Source organism: Falco punctatus, assembly GCF_963210335.1.
Source record: "Falco punctatus genome assembly, chromosome: 11".
Lineage (NCBI taxonomy): Eukaryota > Metazoa > Chordata > Aves > Falconiformes > Falconidae > Falco > Falco punctatus.
The window spans coordinates 7,612,622-7,636,542 of NC_137591.1; the positions used below are offsets into that span (position 1 = coordinate 7,612,622).

Sequence of the window (23,921 nt, forward strand, 5' to 3'; positions counted from 1 at the left end):
AAAAACAAACAAACCCCCCAATAACCAACCCCCCCCCCCCCCCCCCAAACACCAGCAGAAGAAGAGGTCTGTGATTACCAAATAAAATAACTGATTGAAGAGTTTTCCTCCTCCATTGAAAATTTAAATAGTGGAATGGGCGCAAGTCCTAGACCCAGTAAGATCAACAGCAGTTCTTTTGTCGTGTTAACTATGACAAGGATAATATCACTTTATCTTTAGTTTCTAATGTTCCTTGGGAACTGGAGAAGCAGGGTCTCGTTCAAGCTTGAAGGGGAGAGTGCCTGAATACCTGGTCCTACCAATCTCTGGCACAGCTGAAGAATCCTGTCCCCTGTCAAAGGAAACTGCTTGTTTTGTCTTTGCTGAAACAAGCCTTGTAACATCCCTGGATGATCATTGTTACTTAGCTCATCCAAACACAGCTCCCCTTTCCCCTGTGTTTTTAATAAGCCAGACCTCCTATCAACTTTTTGCTGCTCTTTTGGCTTATTTCAGTGTGTCCCTTTTTCTGATGTGTCATGAGGTGCCTCCTTCCCAGTAGTGCAGCCTCTGTGACAGATCCCATTCCCTCTGGAGAAGTCCCAGTGTATTTCTAGTATCATTCCTCCCATTTTCTTTCATGGGCACAAACATGTACCTCTGTGTTTGTGAGGTACACCTTTAATATCTGCTGGTTTTCTTCTTTCACACAACAATGCAGCTTCTTCCATTTTTGAAGTGGCAGAGCAATAGATGTAGCACTGAGGCAAGTGTGGATGAGAGGTGGTTCCTGCAGCTGTCCTCAATAAGCTGTTTTGAAAGATAGGTCATATGCGGAGGTCAATTATGTTTACATCTCATTTCATGAGGTAGACTGCAACTAGTCTGTTCATTAATTAAAAGAAAGTAAACATGTACCAGAATGTTGCCTGTTCTTATCTAAGAGATTTTATGTAACATTTGCTGTCTGTTGATACGGCTGTCCTAATGAATGCAGGGCTGATTTGATATGATAACGTTAGTGATGTGAAAGGACACTTTTAGATTAGAACAGAGTGTATATTCTTTATCATCTAATACTTACTGACTGATTGTTTGACTCCAGGAAGCGTACATACTGTGGATGAAACTTGAAGCATATTTATTTATGCCCCACTTGATGAGCATAACTAGAATCTAGGAAATTTTTAGTCACTAGGCATCAGGAAGGTTAGCACAAAGTGCTGCTCAGCTGTGGCAGAGACACTTTGTTGAGGATTAGATCTTAGGATTCCCTTCTCTCAGCTGCAGGTGTTGGCAGAAGAGCTCTGATGCTACCACGTATCTGCCAAAAAGGCCTGGCTATGGTTGTCTGAGGTCTATGAGTTTGTAAGGCAGGATGCATTTGACCTCACACGTGTGCTTTGTCATTGTGCAGTGAGTGCTGGGAGGACAGGGATGAAGTCTTCTGCTTTCCCTTCAGGCTTCATACAAAGAACTAGCAAAAGGAGACACCTAAGCAAAGAGATCAGGATATTGTTGTGGCTGTCTGTTTTTCAACTGACTCGCAAGATGAAAAACTTCGGTTAAAGGGAAATTACTTTCCCTTTGGTACGCTGGATGGAGAAAGAAGACCTGGGTGCCACTGAGGAGAGAAGCTGTCTTTTTTCCTTTCAGCTCTTTGTATTAATTTTATTAATGCTTTAAATGGGATACATTTTGTTCTCTGGACTCTTCTTCTGAGATGTGATTGTAGTATGCATATACTAGTGAAACAGAAATGGTTTCCTGCAAGACCAGAAATCATTCTGCTCTGCAGAAAGTCCAGATACTGTCACTGCCTGAATCATGGTATAAAGCATTAGGGTGAGGTCCAGAGAGCCAACGCCAAAGCTTCCCCTGCTGCTCTAGAGCCTCCAAAATTGGGTTGAGTTGTAATTGTTTGATGTTGGAGTAAGACAAAATAGCTGCGGGTAGAAAGTGCAATTCATTTTAATGTAGTTTCATAATGTTTTGAAGTTGTTATGCTGTCACTGAAGTCACGTTCTCTTAGTGCTAAAATGTCTTTAGCTCATTGGCAGATCTAATTCTGCTCTCTTGTACCTAATGCTTTGCTCCAGAGTTTGCTTCTTCACCCTTTTGGTCAAGGGGAGTGATTTGGACTGGAGTGGGACCAAGAACAAGTCCCAAGAGCCTTCTTTTTGTCTTTATCGTAGTAAATACCTTGTATTCCTCAAAAAATCAACTTGTTGCACCTTCTCCAGACAGATCATATAGCTATATGTGAAAGCAGAGGAGCTCAATTTGCCTAGAGATTAGTTCTCACTAAGGAAGCTGTTTTCATTTGATAAATATTTCAGCATGAGTTTTCCCCAACGTAACAAGAGAAATTCGTTCCTAAGCTGGGAAGCGTTTCTAAAAGTGTGATGGCAATGGAGTGTAGAATTGCCCTTTGCTGAACTGAGCCGATGGTCCAGAAAGTCTGTTGTCAATTTTCTGCTGGCAGACAGTCTGGGTGATTTAGGAAGCCACATAATGCTTATGCATGAACTTGTGCTTGTATTGTGCCTGATACTACGATTGCTTCAATTACAGAGTTGTTGATAGACCTTTGCTTGCTTGGGGTGATGCTGTGCAGTTTCCCTCTTTTATGAAGCTATATTAATGCAAAATTGAAAGACTATAATGAAGAATGATGCCCCTGTATTTTTGTTCATCTTTAAAGCATCACATGCATTTAGTGATCTGTACAGATAGGATTTCATGCTGTCCCTATTGTGCATGAGGTTTTTATTCACTTTAAATAAGGCAGTCTGGAGTTGTCACTAACAGCTCTCTTTACAGCATTCTTTCCTTGGGCAGAGGTCTGTGTTTTGAGAAAGAGATCACAGGGAAAATGCGGCATCTTCTTTTCTTATCTAGAAACTTAGTCTCATTGGAGAGAATTCAGGACCTTTGCTTATGCAGGGTTCTTCACTGAGGTCACTGGATGCAGGCAGGACCTTACAATTCTTCAGGCCTTATTTTACATCCAAGTTCAGTCACCAAATGGCATCTCCCGAAATCTGGGCTGAACTGAGTGGTGCTAGAAAGTACAGACAGTAGGCTGTGCTTCAGAGCCTGACCAAGGTCACACTGAGAGTGGCTGGGGACAGATGGACCAGGAGGCACGCAGCAACATAGCTGCTCTCTGTCAGAAGAGCAGGTACGTGCACCATGTGGGACACTGGCAGGCCCGGTAGCACAGTCTTCTCTGCCCCACAGACCTGCCCCTGATAAAAGCCTTCAGCAGAAGGTCACTCAGATCCTGTAAAAAGTGTGAACAGTGCTGCTGTAGCAAACTTTCTCTGTTTGTTGTTTTTCTTGCTAGGATTCTTTGACCCTTACCACTTGTGTGTATGTGGACCATATTAGCCTAGCAACAAGCTGGATTTGAAATGGTCTGTTTATTTTATGCCTCATATTGCTTAATAAATCATTGAAAATATGATAGAGTTCTCCAGCACTATTTTTCTTGTCAGTATTCATTCTTTATATTGGTTGGCTTGGATTGTACGAGATTCATACTGGTGCGAGCATCCATTAATGCTCGTTTTCCAGCTCATTATACTCAGAGGCACTGTAAGGTGGGTGCAGCAGCATCTGTCCAATCTCAATTTGGGTCAGGATTACTCACTGAAGTCCTGACCATCTGAAGTGCTGACATGATATTCTCATTAGTATCAGAGTTGCGGACCTCCTGCAGAACATACTGTGATTGACCCAGCTGTAGTCTGCTTTCTAAATCTGTTTTAAATGTAATCTGGTTTATTGGAGTATTTTTCAATGAGCCAAGTCTTCAAAGATTTTTTTCCTTTTTTTTTTTTTTCTCCCGTGTAGGGAAAAGGGCTTCCTTCTCTCTTTGCTGGGTTCCTTGGCAAAACCATTTGTCCTTGAAAAAAAAAGACTAGAGGAATGGATTTTGGCTTGGTTTGTTCCTAAATGAGCTTAGATGCAGTATCTTTAATTTAGAAGAAATGCAAAGTGATTCTTGCCAGGAAGAGCTGCTAAAAATGAGTTTTCTAAACAGCTGATGAAGGAAGTAATCGGGACATTTCAAGTAGGTAAAGATGGTGGGGAAAATCTGATTGTAGCCCCTCTTGATCTTAGGGCAGGGACAAGCAGTTCTTGATAGAACTGCTGGACAAGGATTGGAACGGGGTTAGAAATTTGTTTGAATGTCAGATAAATTAGTCATATGCCCTTCCTTTTTTTTTTTTATGATGCCAACAACATGTTTTCTTCAGCTGGAAATCTGCTGTGGTTTTCCTCTGTCTTTCTGAAAAGGTAAATAGGAAGATGCGCTTTTCATCAGTAACATTTGAGCCACTCGGGCACTTCATGTGTCCACTGGCTAAAGATTAGGAAGCAGTACGTGGACTAGACAGAGCAGGGAGGTGTTGTAGTGATGAAGTGGTTAATACGCAGTAAAAATACTAAACAGCAAAACATTTCGCATGTGTCAGGGAGTATTTGCTCTTTCCGAAAGGAAAGGAGGAGATGGCATCACCACAAAGGTAGGCGAACTTAAAATAGTGTGCAGAAGGACCTCACACGAAGACATTCATAGGCACACTAACCACATGACAGCCCCAAAGGGAGCCCACAGCTGCTTACTGAACTGCCTCAGGAGTGCAGCAGAGCCATCTGTAGCTGCTACACAATGACATTTCTAGTTCAACACCTGGACTGTGCAGTTACAATAGCAAATATTACAGTAAATCATAGCAAATAATTTTCTTTGTCTTGTGCTATTACTGAGCATCACCATGCGTGGACTGTTGTGGTTGACAAAGAACTTAAATTCTAAGCCTGTATTTTGAGATGCTTACAACTACTCTGAAATAGCTTTCCTTTAGCTGAAAGTCTTCCTTCCTATTCTCAGCAGGGCTTTGGGTTTACTTGGAAAGTTTCAAATTCCATTTGATTTTCTTATATTTTTGTGAATTTAAACAAAAATCCCTTCATGTCACCCATGAAGAACTGTATCAGATTTATTTATTGCATTGCTTTTCAAAGTATGTGCACATTCCTATCAAATATAAACTTATGAGATAGAGGAGTTATGTTATTTCCAATTCCAGCATTTGGAAAATGTATTTCAAACTCTACTGACCTTTTTCTTTATCTTCTGATTTATGAGCTTCAGATTGTTCTTGGGTTTTGTTGTCTTTAAGCTTTCAATCTACTTTCTTGAGTGCTAGAACCTTAAATGTCTTTATATTTTTGTTTAATGATTACCTGAATTCAGCAGTGGAGGTTTTTTTGTAATTTGGGAGATGATAAATGGCAAATTGCCTGGTCAACTCTTCATTTCCACCAAATCTTGAAAAATTACAGATTAGGGTTTTAAAGACCTTAAAAGAAATTTTGGGTTTTTTTTTATTGGCATGTGGTTCTTAATATAAATTATGTTTAGTTGTTTTCTTTTTGTCTTGCTGCTGCCCTTCAATTTGAAGCACATGTTCTTACCTCATGGTTGTAATTTGATTTGGTATTCAATTTTAGAAATATCATAAACAGTTTCCCAGAACTTCTGAGCACTTTGTTTTAGAATTGACCGCCTTGCCATAATAACTCTAGGGGGCTCTTGTGAAACATGAGGCTCAAATGTAGCCCTAATACACTACTAAATAAGCTGAAATCTTCCCTTGGTAAGAACAAGCCCTGGGAGCGATGTTTGTAGCAGGGTACTCTGTTTTCTTACAGCTGGGGCTACTAACAGGTCTTCGAGGCACAAAATCATTGAGTGAGTTCATAAACACCTTCAGACGTAATCGTTTGCTTTGTAAATGAGTTACCTGGAGTTCTTGCCCAGTCGTGCCACCGTGGTCCGGGCTGGGCACCACCACCACGTGCTGCCAGGGCTTGCACAGACCTGAGCAGCCCCTCTGGCTGCCTGGCTCTCTTGCTGGTTACCATGACATTTGAGCCCCTAGAAATAAGCTCCAGGATGTCTGGGCCTTGTATCACTCTGTTTCGCTTGTGTTTGAGGGGCAGGGAGGCGGGTAGCACGGTAATGCCAATTCCCTTCACCTGTCCTTGTTCCTTTGCACATCAAAGAACTAGGCTACTGAATTTAGACAGATTTGTACCACAGATCATTTAACTTCCCCTTCACAGATTTTGCATTTGTTGTTTTGGCAGCTTATTCCTAATGCATTCAGATTTTCCTCTTTGCTGTACATCTCTATGGGTTAGCAGGCTGCTGTTACGACCCACACAGTGGCAGCTGGGCTGTAGCACGTCTGTCCGCTGCACTGCAGGACCATTTAGGATGTCCACGCTTGCTCATTCACAGTACTGTGCTGTTGCTTCTGAAGTACTCTGGCTGTGATTAATTCATCTGCTTCTCAACAACTCTAGCTAATTAATAATGCTTATAGTGGCTAACATTGCTCAGACATCTGTGTGTGGTACAGCTGTTCTTACAGTGGTTGATAAACAGAGTTAAAGCATATGCGTAAAACAACAAAAAAAATCTAGGAATAAACTGGCAAAATATTCTTACATAACAAGCAATCAGGGCCTAAAATGCTTTTTGTTCTAAGATCTCAGCCTCTTAAAATTTTTGTAAATGTGTTTTTATCATACCAGTGATGGTTTTGTCACTTACCCACAGTGGATGGGCTTTCAAATGCATCATACCTCTTGAACTTTCTTGGCTGTTTATTTGCAGCTAAAGAAGTGGAAGTTGGAAGTAGGCATGTGGTGTGGATGCTACGTATTTGTATTACTACCATTTCTTTATTTTTCTATCAAGGTAATTGGATCAGGAAGAACAAAAAAAAATCAGACTGATCTTCATATTAACATTAAGTCATGAAAAATAAGACTTTTCAGTTCCATAAGACTTAAGAAATGTGCACAATGAACTGAATCTTTGTTCCTCTTCATGTGATTTTCTCTTTTGCAGGCACTGTCTTTTAAATACTCTTAACATAGAAGCTCATCCTACAAAAAGATGAGCAGATAACATTCATAAGCGAGCAGCCCTATTTCAGTCCTCCTTACTGTTTGATAGATCAGGAAGGACAACTGCTGCTAATCTTCGCTAATCTCAAGGCACCTAGGAAAATGGAAATAGTTTTTTTAACATCTTAGTGGGTCCTGAGCAGTAGTGTTAATTACAGTATCTCGACCTGATTGCAGTTTGGAAATTACATTCTGGTGAGCAAATGCACCCCATTGCATTTTCAGTGATTCACTTTCTGTCTTACATGGTGTGGAGTTACTAAGCAAAGTTAAAGAGCTGGGGCTTCCCAACCATTTTTTTTTGGTGGATTTTAATGGTGGATGAGGTCAGCCTACACAAACTTCTCCTCCTTGTCCATCAGCTTAGTTTACAAAAGTACTTTAAAAATAAAAGTCAGTGCAGTGCCTCACCTGAAGGGACACTCAGCCACTGCGTTATCGGGGAACACTTCAAAGGTGTGTGTGTGTGTTTGTCAGGAAGACTGAGGTCTCTGATGACTGACCAGATACTGGTGAGCTCCTATAGGCTGTGCATGTATTAAATGTGTCATTTCATGAAATTTCCATCTCCTTAGTGGGAGCAGTTAGTGTGGGAATGTTAGAGAAAATAGGGTGGTAGGAGCTTCTGTACAGGGTACGCAAGATAGAGTGGGAAATGTGAAGCTCGTGCAACTGGTAGTACTGAAATTATCCAAAGCTTCTGGTTTTACTACCTCTAAAGAGTTGAAGTGAAGATAGCCATAGTGGGGAAATGTTTAAAACACAGTTTGCAAGGATAGAGCCTTTTATCAAAAAAGACAGTTGTTTTTTTCTTTTTTTCCCCCAACAGAAATGTTTTGCTGCATGTTGCTAATATTGCTGAAATGAAACTGGCTCTCCAGGTATCTAAATGTGTCTTGAGTAGGTTCCAGTGACTCTTGGGTAATAGGAGCACTCAATAATGAGAGAGGAAAAAAGCATTCTTAATAGGATCTGTTGAACTGGAGCATTTTAATCAGAGCTGAGCTGTGAACGAACCAGGTGTTTTTTTGCTCCTGGCAGCAATTGAAACTTCACAGGCTTTTCATGACATCACATCTTTTCCATGTCTTAACCAGTGACTCATCTTGCTTGCCTGTTTGTTGCTATTTCTAGCTGCCAGCAAGAACAGTAAGCTCAACGTTAGCATTCTGTTATTAATGGCACATACTAGTCTGCCCAAGGTTACTCTCTTCACTTACTTGCAAAGGAAACCTGTGCGCTCTGCACTGAACACTGGGCAGACACACGGCTAAGAAAGTCTCAGCCCCGGAGAGCATGCAGTCTGAAATGCACGTCCTGACATGAGAGTAGTGGGATGGGAACATAGCAGCCGTCTCACAGCAGACATCAATAATATTGACCAAAACAACTAGAATTGCCAGAGGTCATGAGAAATGTAACATTTCATATTACAACAGTCCAGGAAGGTAAGGAAATGCTGCTTTGAGAAGTTGGTTAGGTCCAGCAAGGAGGGCGCAACAGGGCAGCAACAGAGAAGGTTGCATGAACAGTTTTGGGAGATCTGCCTGGAGGTGGGAGGACAGTGGGGTGGGACAGAGGTTATGGATGGCAGAATGTCACTCTCACTGTTCACAACAGAGGCACCAGTATAGCTCCATGCCAGCATGAATGTTTCCTCATCCTTGCAGATGGGGAAGTAAACAGGTCTTGGAGGTAAAGGAGTTGAGTATTACTGAGCTCTGGATTGGCCTGTAGCAGGACAAACAGCCCTTTGCCTTCAGGATGTGCCTTTATTTGTTGTTTGTTCAGGTTCTCTGTCATGTAGAGAATAGGAGCTGAGGTGGCCAGTCTTGCTGAGAACTGAGCTGCATTTGCAGGGGGTCAGATGTTCCCTGACGCTTTGATGTCTTAACAACTTGCTGCCCCTATAACCATGGGGCTGTGAAGTCGATTATCCTGTCTCCAAGGCTGACCAAACTCCAAACAAGGTGCAGAAAGCTATAGCGTAGGTGTCACGATGTGACACTGAACAGCAGGGAAGAAGAGGTGATGAAGCAACCACAGCTGATGAAGCCCCGAAGCTGTGGCTGGTGCAGGATATTGGGGTTGACGTAACCTCTGTTCTGACTCTGAGCAGCCGAAGCAAGGACAATGCTAAGTACGTGCATCTTGTAATTGTTGCCAAGCAGCTGGACAACAGGTGACTCTTACATATTATTCTTTTAAAAAAAGAAAAACCAAAATCAAACCATAATCCTTTTAAAAAGTTGAAAGGTTTATTTCTTTCGAGGCTGTTTGTTACATACACTGCTAGAACAGTCATGGTGCTGAGTGGATTAAATCCAGTACAGATAAGACGTTTTAGTGACATTTTATGTGGAACAAAGAACTTGAGGCTGGAAAGCTTCACTAGAAGAACAATGGTTCGAGAATCAGGGATTCTGATTTTTCAGACCTGCAGCAAAGAGCTGTTGTGATTTAAAACTTCAAAAAAACGTGTGAGTAACTTGCTTTTCTGCTGAGACAGCCAAGTAAATTTAAGAAAAGCTGGTTGTGCTCCTATCGTGAATGTTTATGTGATGGATCTTGTGAGTAGAGGGCATCTGCACAAAATGCAAATGTATTTAGGTCTTTTCCTTCTCTGAAAAACACTGAATTTTGATTGCTCATTAATGCGAAACCTTCAGATTTTGGTTTCAAGCTATCAACTAATGGTCCTGGGGTGTGTGTGTTAATTTTTTTTATCAAGGACAGGTGCATACATAAGCTACAAAAGAACAGAGCTGTTAGCGCATTAGCATAAATATACCTCACAGAGAAGAGACCCTTCCGTGCTTGGTTACAACCAGGCTTTCTGATTCCTCATCAGGGACAGCCAAACAGGCTTCTGGATGCTGAAGGCTCAGGCTATTCTTCCTACGCATTTGGCTAGACTGTTAATTAGAGCTACACTGGGTTTCTGCTGATCCCTGCCAGTGCCTCATCTACTTGTCTTCTAATGAGTCTGTGGTCTACCTGGAAATCTTGCAAACAACTGGGGGGGGGGAGGTGGGGTGGAAGCAATCTGCATCGGTTATTTTCTTCATTAGATAAATGTCTTGCACATAAAAACCTGACATGCCTAATTACCTAAGGTTTGTGGTGTTTTAAACTGCTGTAAGGACAGCTACTGTAAATGCTGGGGAAACTGAGCTCAGATTTTCCAACCTGTTTTATTTATCTTGAAGTATCTGGGGGGTGTTCGCTGTAGCTAGCATAAAACATGCTCCGAGTCAAGAAAGTTAAGCCAGTTTATAGCTAAGAAGCTAACATAACCTCAGAAAAAAAATCACATCAGGGTGGTATGACAGAGATTCAAATGGATTTTGGGGAAATGCATTTAAGGGGAGATGGCATGCTCTGTACCTGTACAGTAAAATAGAGCAAGGAATCCATCAGTGACGCAGATGAATCACATCGCTGCATTGTACCACATGGCTACCTGGGCAAGGATATGAATAAACTTTACATACTGTGAAATATAGGATGTGTTTCCCCCACATGCACTCCCTTTGAAAACCTGAGAAGGCAGGCATCTAGGTATATGCTAATGGATATGCAAATTACCTTCTTAAAGAGGTAAGTGCATTGTCCACCAGAGGGATTATGACTAAGCAAATGCATGTAGCTCTTTGGAGCTCTGTACCTCCTGCAGCCACGTTCCTGTCTCTCACTAACATATAAATCATGGACCGCCCCCCTGCCCAGGGGCTTTGCAGGCAGAATACTGAAACCAGAAAACCAGAACTAGTAAATTTCAGAGCATTCAGGCAATAGCACAGTTTGACACAGATGAACTCTGGGCTGAGTCCAGTTCCTCACTGAGCCAAGGCACTGAGATGGTACCAGGACAGGTTTTGGAAGCCACCCTGGGAGTCCCGCTGGGGCTCCTTCCCAGCACAGCCTGGAGGTTTGTCCTCCAGAGCCAAGTCCTTGTTCCGAGCCATTGTCAAATTTAATTTATTTCCAAAGTGTTCTGTATGCAGCTAGACAATATGTCTTGCAGTTGCTTACTGCCTGGTCGTAGCCTCATGCCCTGAGCCAAAATGAGCACTGGTTAAGCACAGAGCAGAAAATGAAAGATGAGATTTGGGATACACAAGAACCTGGGAATGCAGGTGTAAAACAGTAACACTGTAAGCATGAGAACTGAAGAAGCCTGACTTCCAATGGATTTGCTGCTTTTTGTTGGTTGCAGAATCTGAGAAGTTGCTAGTACTGATTTAGGGCTTTCTCCTAATGAGGCATGAAGAAAGCCTCTCTCCTGTGGATCGTTTGGTGTTGGAAAAGGCCTTGCACTTAAGCTTTTCTTCCCAGCTAAGGTATGCTTAAGGTCTTTCTTATTCACCTTACCAACTATTTTTGTGACATTTGTAAGAACGTACCTGTAAGAGCGTTTTCCCTCGGTCAAATTTGATCAAAAATTAGTAGAGTTCTAATGCACGTATACATGTGCATGTGTGGAGCTGATGATTCAGTAAGTGTCACGTCCTTAGGAAACCGGGCTAAAACAAATGGAACAATACTGGTGCTGCTGAGACCTTCCCCACTTGAAGAAGTATAGTTAGGATCTAGTTGGCGTGGCTGGTTTAGCTGTTCCGCAGCTAAGTGAGGATGTAGTGTCAGTGAATATGAGAGTGCTGTATTTACCAATGGCAGGAGGAGGAATGGTCCCTCGGGCTGCAAGGTGTAGTCCACCTCATTCCGGTACTTCTCTTGCCTTGCTATGATCGGCCAGTGGACTACCCTGTCTTGAAATAAATGCACAAGTTTCAAGGAAAAAATTCCTTCTTTTTCCAGAGGATTGGTGGAGAAACAGCAAGATTCCTGCTGCATAACCTCTCTCCACTGGAAAATTCACCTGTGGGTAGTCTCACGGTAGTGCAATAGTCAGAGCCTTTTAAGCAAGCTGCAGGGAGCTTATTTACAAGCGCTTTCCTCCCACAGAGAACCTCTGTGATATTCTGTTGCAGAACAAGAGGCAATCGTTGATGGTTTTCCCTTTCATAGACTGGGTAGCATCTGTTCTGGAAGGGTCAACGCTGTCTCTTTCATGCAGCAAAAACAAAGCTGCATGTATGGGAATGATAGACAGGAGCCTTTTGAAGCAGAGTAGTTTACCCCACTGCACCTTGTATATTTTCTGGGGTTGTGGTGATGTGCTGTGGCTGATCAGAAACTGGCTCTATACTCCCACAGGAGTGCTCTACATGGATTTATTTCACACTTCCAACTAGCTATATGATTAATAAGTCCTTTAGGGTCTTTTTCTCTAGAGAAGAGAAACTTTAATCACATTTTAAAGCAGTGGCAGTAAATGCTTTCTTAGGTGTGGGTTTTGCAGGACTAAAGGACCATTCATTTCAGAACTGCTAACCCATAAGAGTAACTAGCAGTCAACATCTTATGCTGAACGCACACTTTGCAGGTAAGGCCTTTTGCTTCCCTTGCAGCTATTTCACAGAGTTACCATTTGCCAAAAGATGCATGAAATGTATTTGTTCAAATGATAGATAGATACCTCCTGAACGACAGAGGTACGTCAAGCACATGAATTCTGAGTTCAGAAAGCAGGTCCAGAGGGAATGGATTGGCTCCAGGACTGCTGATCTGATGTAGAAATACTCCTCAGTTTGAGAACAGGCACCCAAAATGTGAGGAATAAATGTTGTTGGCATCTAGCAGATGGTAGCTGACATGTTTTCCAGCTGTCACAAGTCTTTTGAAGTTCTTCTGTTGCGTATGCCAGAGTTTCACCTTTGTGCTGCCAGGCTGAATATAGAAATGACAGCTGCAGGTAGAAGTATTCTACAGCACTCTATAGATAAAAAAAATTAAGCTGAACCAACAGAAGAGGATTAATAAATCTCAAATTAGTATGTGCCCCTCAGACATTGTGACTGGGATATTCCACATTAAATTCACTTTGTAGAATAATTTTCATTGCATCAAGTCTGTAATTGTTGTCTCTAACCTCAGGTAAGAACCGAGTCACCCGCAGCATCTCTCTCAAGGATGTTTTCCTGACTGTGAAACTAAATTGCAACACGTAAATGTCTTGTGCCTGGTACAGTCCTGGACTGTTTTTGATTGCCTCTGCTTTGAAGTGTCAGCTTCCAGTGAACTCTGCTAACATTTTATTATTGCATTGAGGCTGAGGCAGAGAAGAGCAATTAAAGGGTTGACATCTTTGGTGTTTTTTTAATAGTACGCATGTCAAAATGCATTTAACAAATCATAGCTGATGCAAAAGCCCAATTAATGCTAAAGTAGAGTTCATTTTGGTTGGGAGTAAATGAAAATTTTAAAATGGATAATAACAAGAAGTGTTTGCCTTATTTTAGATATAGGACCTAACTACAACTCCTGTTTCTGAGAATTGAAGTCTTAAAGCCTAAATACTCCTTTCTGTTCCAGGATACAGCTGGACAAGAAAGATACAGGACCATCACTACAGCCTACTACCGAGGAGCCATGGGCTTTGTCCTCATGTATGATATCACCAGTGAAGACTCCTTCAATGCAGTGCAGGACTGGTATGAAATAATGTTGTTGTGGTTGGATTGGGTTGGGTTTTGGCCAGTTCTCTCCTCATGTTTTTTTGTTGAGAACATTAGACATCCTAACCTCCACAGTGCTTTGCATCACCATGTTCCTTTCTCTTCATCTAAACTCTGGGATAAATAATTTGTTTTCTAAACTCTCCTAAGAAAAACTTCTACAGCTTCACATTAATGAAAAAGTTACAATTCAAATATAGTAGCATACTGTAGCAGTTGTTGCTTTTAAAAGTTCTAATCATTTAATGCATTATTTGGGCCTATGAAGTTTTTCTGGTTGTGCTGCTAAACAATCCAGTTTAACAGTGGCTGTTTGAGACAAATCTCATTTAGAATCTAATAATGCTAAATCTTTCCAAACTGCCTTGAAAAGGGATTATTTTTTTTGGAGCCTGCAAGGGTATGAAACAGTATTCACTTTGCCTAAATTGAGATGATTAAAAATCTAACTTTATCCATTTAAAACTTGTGAAGTTTATATTAGTTGTAGTTGTAATAGGAGGAAGAGCGCAGTGTAGGACAGAAAGCAAGCACACCCCTTGGAAGGGGCCTGTGTGTTACCACTGACTGCAGAAAGCACCTGAACGACTCTGTAAGGTAGTGCTCGGTGCGGAATGGTGGGATGGGGAGGAGGAGTTACCTATTAAATGGTAAGAGTGGGGACTGAGCCCTGAAACTAGGTATGAAATGGATTCTCAGCTGTTACAAGCTCTTCTGTCTCCCCCGTGAATTCAGTATAAATGCAAATAACACCAGAAAATAATTTCTGGACTTCCCGGTGACAAAAAGTCAGGAAATATATTTGGCTTACAGTCAATAAAGCAAGCACCAGATCAGTCACTTAAAAAACTCCGTGGTAGTATCAAAGCTGCATTGGTACCCAGGCTCGTCTCCCCAGCATTTTGGTGTGCATTTCCCCTTCCCCACCTGGGGGGTCCCCTTGTAGCTCATGCCACCTGTCTTCTTCCTCGGAAAGAAGTGTCCCATCTCACCCCACGCTGATCTGATTTTAGAAGCAGAGCTGTGGCCCAGACTGCCTTCCTGCTCTCCTGCTTTCCAGACAAGTACACGTACAGAGCAAGAAGAGCAGTGGTCTTCCTAGAAGAGCCAGAGCACATGTCATTGCTGTGGCCACGGGGCAGTGCCTGCAGCCCCCTCAGTAGTAGCTGAGGGGACATGTTTTCTCAGCAGGGATCCAGCACAGTGTCTGGAGTGAAAACATCTGGGCTGCTGCTGTGAGGTAGTGTCCACAGGCACGGCACAGATGAGCAGAAGGTTGGACACTGTTGCTGGAGCTCATGTTCAGACATGGAATCCTCTCAAAGTGACACCAGGCTTTGTGTAGGAAATACAGGGAATGGGGAGGCAGAGGAAAGGCTGTGTTTATCCTCAGCAGTACCCCTGTGGCTCCCCTCAAATGTCCTGCAATTATTTCTGCTGGTTACCCTGTTGCTGTATACTGCAGATGGGTACGGTCAATGTGCAAAGAAAGGAAATGCGGTGGTTAATGTATTCTCTCAAGCCTGATAGACTGATTTGCAGTGATCTCAGTGACCTACCGGGAGCATGTGACATATGATGGCTATGGCACTGGCTTTTAGCACCCCAGCTCGGTCTGGCTTTTTGTTCAACACCCGTTCTATATCCCTGATCTAGGTGGCAACTCAAAAGCTGCAACAACATGGTTTATTGTTTCTAGTAATTTGGCCTTCTTCCAAGGCTGCCCATTATTTGTTCTCACTGTCCTTTGAAGCAGTTGGTTGTGATCATCACATCTAAAGATGCAGTCTCCACTTTCACCCCATTTCCAGTATCATGACACCATGCTGCAGAAAGTGAACTGCAATGCCTTCCCTGAGCTGTCCTTCAGCAGCTAGTGACAGAGGAATACATTTTTTCCTTGCTAGAAACACAAACCAAAGGTTTTGCCAAAAACAGGTTCCTCCACATGGCACACCCTCTACCAAGCCCAGATGAAGTGTCTGCAAGTGTCTGCCCAGGAGCATTTTCCATAGGAGTGCCTGCATGTGAGCTGGGGCAGTAGCTTTCACTAAACTGTAAATATTTTCAGCTTGGTTCCCCGATGAAACAAGGTACATAGGACCACACAGTCCATCTACCTGTTAGCCAAAAAATACCAAATCTCAATCACTTGAGCTGCTACTATTTTAAAGTTTATGCAAGTGAATTTTAACCTGAAGCTTTGCATTGGAAGTGGTCTAACCTGTTCCATCAAAGGCAATAGTGCAAGAGTAAGATTTAAGAAAGGTCAGCTTTGTGTATTTGACTTCATGTCTTCCTGTGCCACGGGGGCTGCATGAATATCTTTGCTAAGAGCACCTTGTCAGCCAAAGGACAGAGGTGAACTATCGGTTTATTTTTGCTCCGTATGTCAGAAATCTTGCCAACAGATTTTAAGATTCTGAACCCAAATGATGTAGTGGGTCAGATAAAAATCGGTCTGTGGTACCCCATTTCCTTCCTTTCAGCGGCTTGTCCACGGGAGAGGTGTGTAGCAAAGCCAGCATCGCTGTGCCAGCAGAGTCCTCTAGTGGCGATGCAGCCAAGAGATGTTTTTTTCCCAGTCTGCAGAACTGCTGTCCTTCTAAACTTCTGAAGGGACAAGAAATGGAAACAAAAAAGCTTTTGGTCTGGTGCTGTTAGATCAACTTCTACCATCTTCTAGCATAGCAAGTAGGTAGGATCTTGGGGTTTTTGTCACCATGATGGGTGATACAGTTATGCTTCAGAAAAACATTACACTGGATTCTGGTCTTTAGTCGGGAAACTGTACTCTCCGTGGAAAATTAAGGTGTTCACTACTTGAACTCCTTTAGCTCAGAGCCTTGATCTCCATGAGCTTAGTCCATTCTCCAGGTCAAGTGTGAGACGGCAGCAGCACGCCTAATGATAAAAACAGAGCCCTAGCGGTCCTGCAGTGCTTCTGTTTGGTCCTGGTGAGAGGATGGAGTGGCAGCAGTCGGGAGGCTGCACAGGCTGTAAAGTCAGTGGCATGCCCCTGATACCCGGGTACTCAGTCCTGTCTTGTCTCATCCATCACACGCGGATAGGACAGCTTTCCTGCTGTGCCCAAGAGGTCCGTAAGAGAGGGCTGGACCCAGAACGTTTAGGAGGTGAGACATGGGAGGCAGAACATTCTCCAGTCCTAAAGCCTGTTACTTGCTGGTGCCCTGCCTACTGCCACTAGTGATTCAGGTTTTTGAAGATGCTGTGTAAGCAGGCTGTCAACATGAGTCTTAGCCCATCTCACTGCTTTCTCATGTACCGTCTCTTCCTGCAGAGTTCCCTACAGAAAACAAGCCAAAAGCATGAACAAACAGCTGAGCCAGAGACCTAAAACTCCAAGTAAGCTCTTGCCCATGGCAAACCCTTACCTTCTGTTGAACTTACAGGGGTGTGCTTAGATCTCAAAATTAATTTTCAGCATTACACTGAAATTATGGGAAAGCAGCCTTGTGCAAAGTCAGCTCTCCATCAGAGAGAAGCATTTTCCCATCTAGACCTCTCCAGCATCTTAGAGCTTATACCCTCCCTCTGGCAAATTGCCATAGGAGGTTGTGCTCACTAGCTTTATTATTCTCTGAGCTGTTTCGTGAAGCCCCAACATCTCCTCTAAAACTTCCTTCTATGTATGTACGGTGCACTTTACCTTTCATCTCTGGCTCATTGGCATATGACTGTTTCAACAGCCTCCTGACCTGGCCTCACCTGCCCACAAGGGAAATAAGAATATCTCTTCCAGTCTGCCGTAGGATTTCTTCCTTGGGTGATCTTGTTGCCACACCCTTCTTATGGGTGGATGTCCTAAAGAGGATTCTGATTTGCTTTGTGCCCATCCAGAAACACTTATTCTAAACCAAGCAAAGGCACTCTTTCTCCTGAAGGGGGAGGATTGTGGCTGTATGTCAGGTATTTAGACAAACTCTCCGGGTAGTGTATGAATTTGAAGTACAATTTTTCCTTCATTCACATGAATCACCCCAATCAATTATAATTATCTTAAAGCAGCTGAGAGAGTAAGATACACGATTTAAATACGTTTGGGAATGTCTAGGACATGACCTGTCTTGCTCCTTCATTGGGAAGGGTACAACAGATTGTGTGACAAGTCTTTAAAAGATTAAGCCTGAGGGATTTTCCTTACTGCAGTGTGGCAAGAGTACAGTTAAGTTACTTTAAAAGAACAAACATAAATATGCAAAAGCAAAGATGGGCTTTTCCTGATATTTGAAAATAATTATTTTGTTTGAATAATAAGAATTCTTTCCTATAGGGTGAGTGAAAGGGTTAAGTGAGCTTTCATGGCTTCCAGCTCAGTTTCTAGATTTTTTTTATTTAGTAGGCTTCTTTGACAGTTACTATTTGACATTGGCTTGATAGTTTTGTGCGTGGCTAAATCAGTGGTTTATACCTCATTTAAAACTGTACTGAAACTAGAATGTACTCAGCAATTGATACTCTAAAGTAAAAAGAAAATATTATGAAAGCTCTGCTTTGAACTATCTAGTCAATTTCACAGAAGGGAAGAAAAAATTGGTTAAATTTAACTTAGATTTAGAGTGACAGCTGAGTTCACAAATCATCAGCTTTATTTATCTTTAAGGCTGATTTTCAAATTAGGTTGTTTATATATCCATGTAACTGTGAACCTAAGACTATTTTTCTTCTCAGGGTGAAGCATAAAAACCATGCTTTATCGTTAATTTGGGGAATTGAGCACAAATAAGGCACAGCATTGTTACTGTGCCACAGAAATGTATTTTTCCCAGTGTATATATTGGACTGCCCTGACCGTTGTTGAAACACCCCAATTGCACAAGCCTTTTTATTTATTTACCTTTCCAAAAGCTCCTGGAAATGTGCTGCCTTTCTTTTTGTATGGGGATCGGGTTTCTTTTAGACATTTTATTCTTAATAAGTGTAAATGTCAGTGTTCTGCAAGATAGGTTTTGCACTAACTTGTACAAAACATGGAGAAAAATGAGTTTCTGTGGGAGATCCTTCTTTTTAATTTTCTAAGTAGTTCCGTTTAAATAGTTAAGGTTTGTCGCTATGTCCCCATACACTCCCCGGGAGCTGAAATGAATCCAGAGAGAGGACTGGGAGTCAGAAGAGGAGCCTGGTGGTGGGTGTTTTAAACTGAACCTAGAGAGACTTACTTTCTCTCTATTGTTTATGGAGGGAGTCTGGAAAGATTTCCTCTTCCCGGGCTTTTGGCTCATTTCTGAGGTCACCCCCTCCTCTGATGAGCCTTGAGAAACCCCAGAGTACTGCATAAACTCATCACAGGCTCAAATTAGCTCTCACAGGGCTTGTCTACGTGGAGGCACTCGAAAGGGTGAAAGTGGAAACTGCGATTGGAGTGAGTGCCTTTCCAGGAGGACATTTAGAAAAGTAAGGTTTCACTGTGCAAAGTCTTTATTTTTTTGTGTTGCAGTATGGGTCTGGCCTCCTGCGGCGGGCTTGGTTTAGGTTTATGTTTTCCAGTGCAATCCAAACAGGCTGCTGCTTAAAGGCAAGTTGCACAGTGAAATGACCCCCTTTTTCACAGATATCTGTGGAGTGACATTGTTGTCGATTTGTTAAAGAGTTGAGATCAATTGATTTTATTGGTTTGATTAACTGATTTTATAGAGTTATTATATAGAATAGAAATATAGGAAGATAAAAATATGTTGAAGAAAGTTATGATTATTTAGTAAAAGTAGTTGTGAGACCCTTTATACATTTTGTACTAAGGCCAGAAGAATGGGTTGGAATCATTGTTGAAGCTTAAGTAATAATTTAGGGTTTGAAAGGTTTCTTTGTATCTAACTAGTCTTCTGTATAAAGAAAGTATATTGAGATGTCAGAATGTAGGATTAATGGGAACTGGGGAGAGTCGACTGGAACAGCTTGTAGTTACCTGCCAAGAAACCGTGAACTTTAGTAAAAGGTAATTCCGGCAGGGGGAGATCGCGACCACCGACTCATATACCACCTACCCAAATCGTACCCTAGACCCATTTCTAGACCTTTCTACGCTTTACTGCGCAGAATCGGATATAGGAGGAGAATATGTTAATGATTTCTGGGAAATGTTATGATTATGCATGAATAATTAATGAATATGTATGAATAAGCTCTATATATGGAATCTGTTTTTGGGACCTGGCGTGCGTTGATCGCGAGAGGACTCGCTCACGCACCCGGCCGTCAATAAAGAAGTGTCTGCTTATCTACATCACATTGGTGTCGATAAGTTCTTCATTCCGAGATTTCGGTAACAGTTTTGGCGACCCAGATGGGACCTCGCTGAAGGAGACCGGAGGAGTCGGGGACCTGATCGGTTCCAGCCGGCACCGAGGATTTCTCGGGGATACCCATCGATCCCCGATCCGTAAGGCTCTTCGCGACGTTCCCTGGATATTTGGTAAGACACTTCTTTTTTTCTAATTGTAGTAAGTGGGTGAGAGTCCCACTAAAGTAAGTAAGTAAGTGCACTAGAGAAAGTGGGGGGGAGTCCCACTATAATAAATGTATGGTAAGGAGTGGGTTAGAGTCCCACCAGTGGGTTGGAGTCCCACTGAGTAAGTCTACCTGTCAGACGCAGTGAAAGACCTGCGCAGGGTAGGACTAGGAGTCTGCCTGTCAGACGCGGCGAAAGCTGCGCAGGGTTGGACTAAAAGGATCCTTGTGGAAGTGGAAGCCTAGGCGTCTGCCCGTAAGACATAAGCGAAAGCTATTGCAGGGTTGGACAAAAGTGGAAACAAGAGAAACTATATGCTATAGTGTTCTCTAAGGTAGTGCCTCTAACAAAAAGTTAGAAGAAGTTTTTGTGTTTGTGGTTTTGTGTTTTTAAGAGGTATAATATTGTGTTATATGTTTGTTTAAAGTAACTGTTGAAAAGTGTGAGTGTGGCTGTAAGGGTGAGACGTGCAATTGGGCATGAAAGCGAGTGTGGAGTGTGGATCCGCGGATCGGAGTGACAGAGTTGAATAATTGTGTATTGTACTGTGAGTAATTATACCATGGCAACTATGTTAACTCGGTTGTTTAAAAGTAAAAGCATGGGTAATCTTGCTGTAAATGACAAAATCCCGAAAAATTCTCCATTAAGATGTTTGTTGACACACTGGGGAGATTTGTATGAGGATTTGTCGAAAAGCCAGATGATTGAGTATTGTAATAATTTGAGTATTGTAATAATTGGTGACCTTTGTATATATTGGATGATCAGGAAAAGTGGCCCACGAATGGGACACTGAATTATAACACTATTTTGCAGTTAATGTTGTATTGTAAAAGAGAAGGGAAATGGAATAAAATGCCAGATGTGGATTTGTTTTTTTTATTTAAGACAAAGAAAGGATTGGCAGGATGAATGTAAGCTAACTATTAGAGATAATTTGGTAATGGCTATAACTTCTGATAATAAGAAAGTGGAAAAAAAAAAAATGTTGTTTAAATTGTGAGGTTGGGAGTGGATACAGGAGCGACATTTTTTTATTAAATACCTGTAAAGGAAAAAATGGAACAAAAACCAGGCCATTCCTGCAACCCCTGGATTTGAAATTTGGAAATAAGATAATTACATATGAATTTCTGTATATATCAGAATGTCCGATACCCTTCTTAGGAAGAGATTTGTTATCCAAATTAAATGCACAGATTGTTTTTGACGAAGGAGAACTTTTCTTGAAAATACCTGAGTCAAAAACGGGAGAAATCTTGATGATACAAGAAAAAGTAAAACAAGAAATTCCACCGGAGGTGGATTTGGCAGTGATCCCTACTGTATGGGAGATAGATATTCCTGGCAAAACGAAACTAGCAGAACCGGTTAAAATAGATTTGAACGAAGGCACAGGAACAGTGAGAATTAAACAATATCCAATTAAACTGGAAGTGAGACAGGAATTGAAGAAATTGATTGATAAATTTTTGGAGTATAAAATTTTGGAAGAATGTGAATCTGAGTATAATACTCCTATTTTACCAGCCAGAAAACCCTCGGGTGAATACAGGCTGGTGCAAGACTTGAGAGCAGTATATCAAATAGTTAAGGATATTTATCCTGTAGTAGCAAACCCTTATACACTGTTAACAGCGTTAAGGGAGACTTATCAGTGGTTTACAGTGCTTGATTTAAAAGATGCTTTTTTTTGTATACCTTTGGAAAAAGAAAGCAGAAAACTGTTTGCTTTTGAATGGGAAAATTCTCAAACCGGGCGAAAGATGCAGTTGACATGGACTAGATTACCCCAAGGATTTAAAAACAGTCCAACTATTTTTGGAAATCAATTAGCTAAAGAACTTGAAATCTGGAAACAGGATAAATCAAGACCTGGGCATTTACTATTACAATCTGTGGATGACATATTGAATGCTGCAGAAGAAAGACTTACCTGTATACAGGTGACTATTGATCTCTTGAATTTCCTGGGACTAAATGGATACAAAGTATCCAGGAAGAAAGCCCAGATAGCCTGCCAGACTGTGATTTATCTGGGCTTTGAGATTTCAAAAGGACAACGGCAATTAGGAAAAGATCGCACAGAAGCTATTTGTGGTATACCTGAGCCGAGAAATATTCATGAACTCACAGCATTTCTGGGAATGACTGGGTGGTGTCGCCTTTGGATTATGAACTATGGGCTAATAGCTAAACCACTCTATGAGGCCCAAAAGAATTCTCCATTTGTATGGGGCCCACAACAACAAAAGGCTTTTGTAGAATTGAAACGTGCCTTAATGTCTGCACCTGCTTTGGGACTGCCGGATCTAACCAAAGATTTCCAGTTGTTTGTTCATGAAAGGCAACACCTGGCACTGGGAGTACTAACCCAGAAGATGGGAAGCTGGAAACGACCAGTCGGATACTTCTCTAAACAACTGGACACAGTGAGTAAAGGGTGGCCAGACTGCCTTCGAGCAGTAGCCGCAACAGTGATGCTCATACAAGAAGCTCGGAAATTGACTTTGGGAAGAACAATAACAGTCTGTGTCCCACACATGGTGATAACTGTTTTAGAACAGAAGGGGGGGGACTTTGGCTGTCTCCCAGCCGAATGATGAAGTACCAGGTAGTATTGACTGAACAAGATGATGTGATTCTAAAGACAACTAACCTGGTAAATCCTGCAGTATTTTTAAGTTCTATACAGGAAAAAGGACGACTGGAACATGATTGCTTGGCTACCATCGAGTATGTTTATTCCAGTCGTGAAGATCTGAAGGATGTGCCGTTGGAGAGACCAGACTGGGAACTGTATACTGATGGAAGCAGCTTTATGGAACAAGGAGTCCGATACGCCAGATATGCGGTAACAACAGAGACTACAGCTATAGAAGCAGGAGCATCGGCGAGTACCACATCAGCCCAAAAGGCAGAACTCATCGCCTTAATTCGAGCCTTAGAATTAAGCAAAGACAAGAGAGTAAATATCTGGACCGATTCAAAATATGCCTTTGGGGTAGTGCATGTCCATGGAGCCTTGTGGAAAGAGAGAGGGTTATTGTCCTCTCAAGGATCAAACATTAAGCATCAAACAGAAATTTTACAATTATTGCAAGCAGTTCAAAAACCAGATCAAGTAGCAATCATGCACTGTAAAGCACATCGGATTGGAAATATAAAAATAATAATTGGAAATAATTTAGCTGATAAAACAGCAAAGAAGGTAGCAAAGAGACAAACATCGCAAATGGCAATAATTCCTTCTAAAACAGTAACCCTTCCTAGGGAAAAACCAAGATATTCAGAGGAAGATGACAAATTGGGTCAGTTATTAAGTGCTAAGAAAAACTTAGCTGGATGGTGGAAAATTCCTAATGGACAGGTAGTAATTCCCCCTCTTTTAATGAGAGAGATAATTCAAGTAAAACACCAAGAATGTCATTGGGGGGCAGAAGCTTTAGTAACATCTTTACGAAAACAAGTGTTATCAGTTAAGATGTTGGGAATAGCTAAAACGATAACTGAAAAGTGTGAGGTATGTTTGAAAAATAATACAATGATTAAAAAAAAGGTTCAAATGGGTAGACTGAAATCTGGTGTAGAACCTGGAGATTATTGGCAAGTAGATTTTTCAGAATTACCCAGACAAAATGGGTACCGGTACATTCTAGTAGGGGTTGATACTTTTACAGGATGGCCAGAAGCCCTTCCCTGTCGCACTACACAAGCAAAAGAAGTGGTGAAGTGGTTATTACAGGAAATAATTCTGAGATTTGGAGTTCCTATTGGAATTTCTTCTGACAGAGGTCCACACTTTGTTGCTGAAGTAGTCCAAAGTGTTAACAAAGCATTAGGTATTAATTGGGATTTACATGCCTCTCGGAGACCACAGTCTAGTGGGAAAG

At 41.8% G+C, this 23,921-nt stretch overlaps 1 protein-coding gene across 7 annotated transcripts in view; it reads left to right on the forward strand.

Moving 5' to 3' along the window:
- Positions 1 to 23,921, forward strand: part of RAB3B (RAB3B, member RAS oncogene family) — a 71,932-nt gene that overhangs the window by 37,663 nt on the left and 10,348 nt on the right. For all 7 annotated transcript variants that reach the window (XM_080406298.1, XM_080406299.1, XM_080406297.1 and 4 more), the window contains one exon: positions 13,414 to 13,532. In XM_080406298.1, the coding sequence (XP_080262424.1) occupies positions 13,414 to 13,532 (119 nt within the window). The remainder of the gene's footprint in view (positions 1 to 13,413; positions 13,533 to 23,921) is intronic.